This window comes from Alligator sinensis, unplaced genomic scaffold (genome assembly GCF_000455745.1).
Source record: "Alligator sinensis unplaced genomic scaffold, ASM45574v1 scaffold608_2, whole genome shotgun sequence".
NCBI classification, from domain to species: domain Eukaryota; kingdom Metazoa; phylum Chordata; order Crocodylia; family Alligatoridae; genus Alligator; species Alligator sinensis.
The window spans coordinates 143,432-147,530 of record NW_005842527.1 but is presented as its reverse complement, the minus strand read 5'-3'; the positions used below and the strand labels follow the sequence as shown (position 1 = coordinate 147,530).

The 4,099-nt window shown below is 41.7% G+C and overlaps 1 protein-coding gene across 2 annotated transcripts in view; it reads left to right on the top strand.

Moving 5' to 3' along the window:
- The window catches only part of PLEKHG1 (pleckstrin homology and RhoGEF domain containing G1), a 215,221-nt gene that overhangs the window by 189,952 nt on the left and 21,170 nt on the right, over positions 1–4,099 (top strand). For both annotated transcript variants that reach the window (XM_014523737.2, XM_025213424.1), the window contains exons 9-11: positions 2,320–2,502; positions 2,598–2,693; positions 2,892–2,978. In XM_014523737.2, the coding sequence (XP_014379223.1) occupies positions 2,320–2,502; positions 2,598–2,693; positions 2,892–2,978 (366 nt within the window). The remainder of the gene's footprint in view (positions 1–2,319; positions 2,503–2,597; positions 2,694–2,891; positions 2,979–4,099) is intronic.

The window sequence follows — 4,099 nt, the reverse complement described above, 5'->3', positions numbered from 1 at the left end:
TGGGCTGGGCTGGGCTGGGGAGTCAGTTGCCCGGCAGATTATAATGTATCAAAAATCCAATGTTACTGACCTTATACACTTCATCCTCACACACAACAATTTCACTTTTAATAATCAACACTTCCTCCAGATGATGGGAACAGCTATGGGCACTAAAATGGCCCCACAGTATGCCAACCTTTTTATGAGCCACCTGGAAGAAGACTTCCTCAAGAACTGCACCATCAAACCCTTGCTGTACTTACGATATATCGATGACATCTTCATCATTTGGAGTGAGAACCTGGAATCTCTACTTGAGTTCCACTAGAAATTCAACAGTCACCATCCCTCCATCCGACTTTCTTTAGAATACTCCAACACCAACATCCCCTTTTTAGACACAAGGATCAGTATCCAGAAGGGTAAAATACAGACCACAGTATACAAGAAACCCACAGACCAACATACATATCTGCACAGAACCAGCAATCACCCGAAACACACCAAAAAAGCAGTGATATACAGCCAAGCCCTCAGATACCACCGCAAGAGAACACCCAGGATCGCCACCTCACCAATCTTAAAAAGGCTTTCACCCAGCAAGGACACTCCTCCAGAGAGGTAGATCGCACGTTTGAAAGAGCCACCTGGATACCACGTGAAGAACTGCTGCAGTACAGAAGAAAAACACCCACAAATCGCACACCGCTGGTTATGACCTATCACCCATCCCTTGAACCTGTACGGAAAATCCTCAAAAAATTGCAACCCATATTAGAAAAAGACCCTATTCTTAAAAAGATCTTCCCAGAGCCACCCATCCTAGCCTTCAGACAAGCACCGAACCTCGCCAACCTCATCACCAGAAGCAAACTTCCTCAAGCCCAGAACACACCAAAAGGATCCAGACCGTGCCATGACAAGAAATGCAAAACCTGCCCCCACATCTCCACCACCCCCACTATTACTACACCCCACAACAGAGCCATCAGCATCCCAGGATCTTACAGCTGCACCTCCAGGAATGTAGTATACCTCATCCAATGCACCAAATGCCCTGATGGAAGATATGTAGGAGAGACCAGACAACAACTGCGCACCAGAATGAATGCACACCGGAAATCCATCAAAGACAGAAACACCCAATTACCGGTGGGGGCACATTTCTCACAGGAGGGCCACTCTCTCTCCAATCTCTCAGTCCCAGCCCAGCCCCTGGCTTCTTTACTTTTCATTCCATCCAGGAAGAGCACACACCAACTGCTGCAGCTTCCTGAGCCTGACGAAGGGTTTTTGAACCCGAAAGCTTGCTTAATAACTATTCTCCAACCATTTGGGTTGGTCTAATAAAAGATATCAAATTCACCCAAGGAACCTTGTCTGCCTATACAGATGTTAGTGTATTTTTAGATGAACACATGGTGCTATACAGCTGCACTTTTATAAGGATTTCACTTCACTAAACCGTGTATTTATTTTGACTTAAGTAATAATTGAGATGGTGCCTACACAGGGCTGTAGGCCCCCAAAAGGAGCAGTAGCAATGCAGATAAACCGCAGCAGTGATAAATGCCCTTTCATCCTCTTGAAGTAAACCTCAACCCAATCCTGAAAACCCTTTGAGAGAGATGCCTTTTGCATTATGCCCTAATCAACAAATTTGAATTATTTCAGCATGGATTTAGAGACAACATATATTTTGGCGTTCATTTTTGTGAACTTTCTATTCTCCAGGTTGCATGTATCTGACATTTCTTAGGTCCATCACCAGTAACAATCAAGGGGAAACATATGTTAAGAGAATTTGGGCATTGATGTGGGTAGAGGAAGAAGGTTTTATGAGGTCAGAGAGAGAATAAGGTGACTAAAATCCGAGATTGGAGTTAAAGAAAACAGTTAAAACCCTTGTTGACATGTTTGGTCCCAACAAAAGGTACTAGACTGACTGTACTTGAAATGGAAATGTTATAGTTTTCCTTAGGTTGAGTGAGGCTGCAGTGTAGCAGCAAAACTGACAAAGTGTTTAGCCCAAAATAGGACTACGTGTTGGGGTGAAGGTATAGTTCAGTACTTGTGCTATTCCACTGTCATTACTGACATAAGCACTAGTTAGAGATCATCATGATGTTTGTACGATATGAAAAACTGTCATCCACTACAAAGGCTACTAAACATGAGCCCATAAACAGCCATTGCATAGGAATTAGCTGTACACTGTTACACACTGATCATCAGAGAACAGTTCTAGTGGACTCAATATACAGTATTGTACTTTGAATTTTAAACTTTTCACTAAAATATTGTTTTGAATGTGATTCTGTTTTTTATTTATTGCAGGAGATACAGAGTTTACTCACTAACTGGAAAGGGCCAGACCTCACTAGTTATGGGGAGCTGGTTTTGGAAGGAACATTCCGCATTCAGCGCGCAAAAAATGAGCGCACTTTGTTCCTGTTTGACAAACTGCTGCTTATTACAAAGAAGAGAGAAGAAATGTATACATATAAGGCTCACATATTGGTATGTCATGGCTTCAGTTGCAATATGCTGACTAAACAAATTTCAGACTATGGTTTAGCTCTCCTCTCATTCACCACTTTCTTTCTCTGCTGTAGTGTGGCAATCTCATGCTTGTCGAAGTTATACCAAAGGAACCGCTCAGCTTCAGTGTCTTCCACTATAAAAATCCCAAGATGCAGCACACCGTGCAGGTATGAAAGTAATCTCCATGCTCTGAAAATTATCTTGCTATTTCTTTCAAGGCCACAAATAAAAGTAATCGAGTCCCCTTTATTTTATAGCCAGTGGTAAAAGTGAGTCACTTTTGGCCATACGTATTCCATGGATGACTATAAGTGCTGAGTGGCTACAGAAATAAATTAGCTGACTATCTCAAAATTTTGTAACAGGCAAAATCGCAACAAGATAAACGACTTTGGATCCTTCACTTGAAGAGATTGATTCTGGAAAATCACCCAGCTAAAATACCTGCTAAGGTAATAAATAAATAGAATCTCTAACCTAAGCATTTGTATTATTTAAAGCATTTTTATTAGCAGTAAAAGGCTACATGGCAATTTGGAAGCAGCTTTTATACCCCAATATCCCTCATTAATCATTAAACATGAATAATTAATATGTTGATTTCTAGGTCAATTTTTTTAAAAGATTCACAAAATTGAAGAGGAAAGGCTCCAGTAAAAGTAGCAGCTGGACTTGGCAAAAGAAATGAAGTATCGCATTGGGTTATCTGCACTGACCTTTTGCCCTTTTTGTACTTACATCAATGTCACTATACCCATGCAAGGTAACTTGCAGCTGTGTTACTTACCCTGACTGGAAACAGAGGGTACCTCAGCAATGGCAGGGAAGGTACACCAGCCTACCCAGGAGTCCTGATACTTAGCAGTTGACACCCATGATGCTAGGGCTCCCATGCAACAAGAAACATGCTGGCAACATAGCGCAGTCACACCTAGATCGCAGTGTAAATGTAGTCTGAGGTAAGTTGGACTGGTGTATGTCACTTTTACACCAGCACCATGCACTTCTGCCTTTAAGGGTTGCCCCAGTGCAACTGCCTTGACAGCAGCTGGTTTCTGGAACTGTCAGATGTTGACAAGGACCAAGTAAAACGGCTGTGGGCTTTGTCCATATCTGTGATATTACAAACGTTGTAACACAGAAAATGGGACACAAAGCTAAGTTTCAGAACAGCTGTCAGTGATGTCATGCCCATATCTGCTACGTCTAGGCAATGCACAAAGCTGGCTCTTTCCCTTGATTAATAAACCCTCTTTTATAACTCGAGGTGGTGGTTTGCAATATGATTTACTGCATTTCTCAGTAATTAGTCACACTGGTTGAAATCTTGGTCCCCTGAAGCCATTGACAAAACTCCCATTGACTGCAGTAAAGGCAGGATTTTACTCTATGCTTCTGGCTTTCTCCTGCATAACGATGCTCTTAAATTATGCCTGTAATAGCCAAAAGTGTGGTCCTTGTGGTATATAGAATTTAGCAGGCAAATACAAGGCCATATTAATTGTAAAGCTAGAACCTGGAAAAAAATACTATGTTTTCAATAACAGTAGTAATTATAAGTCTGTGGGCATTT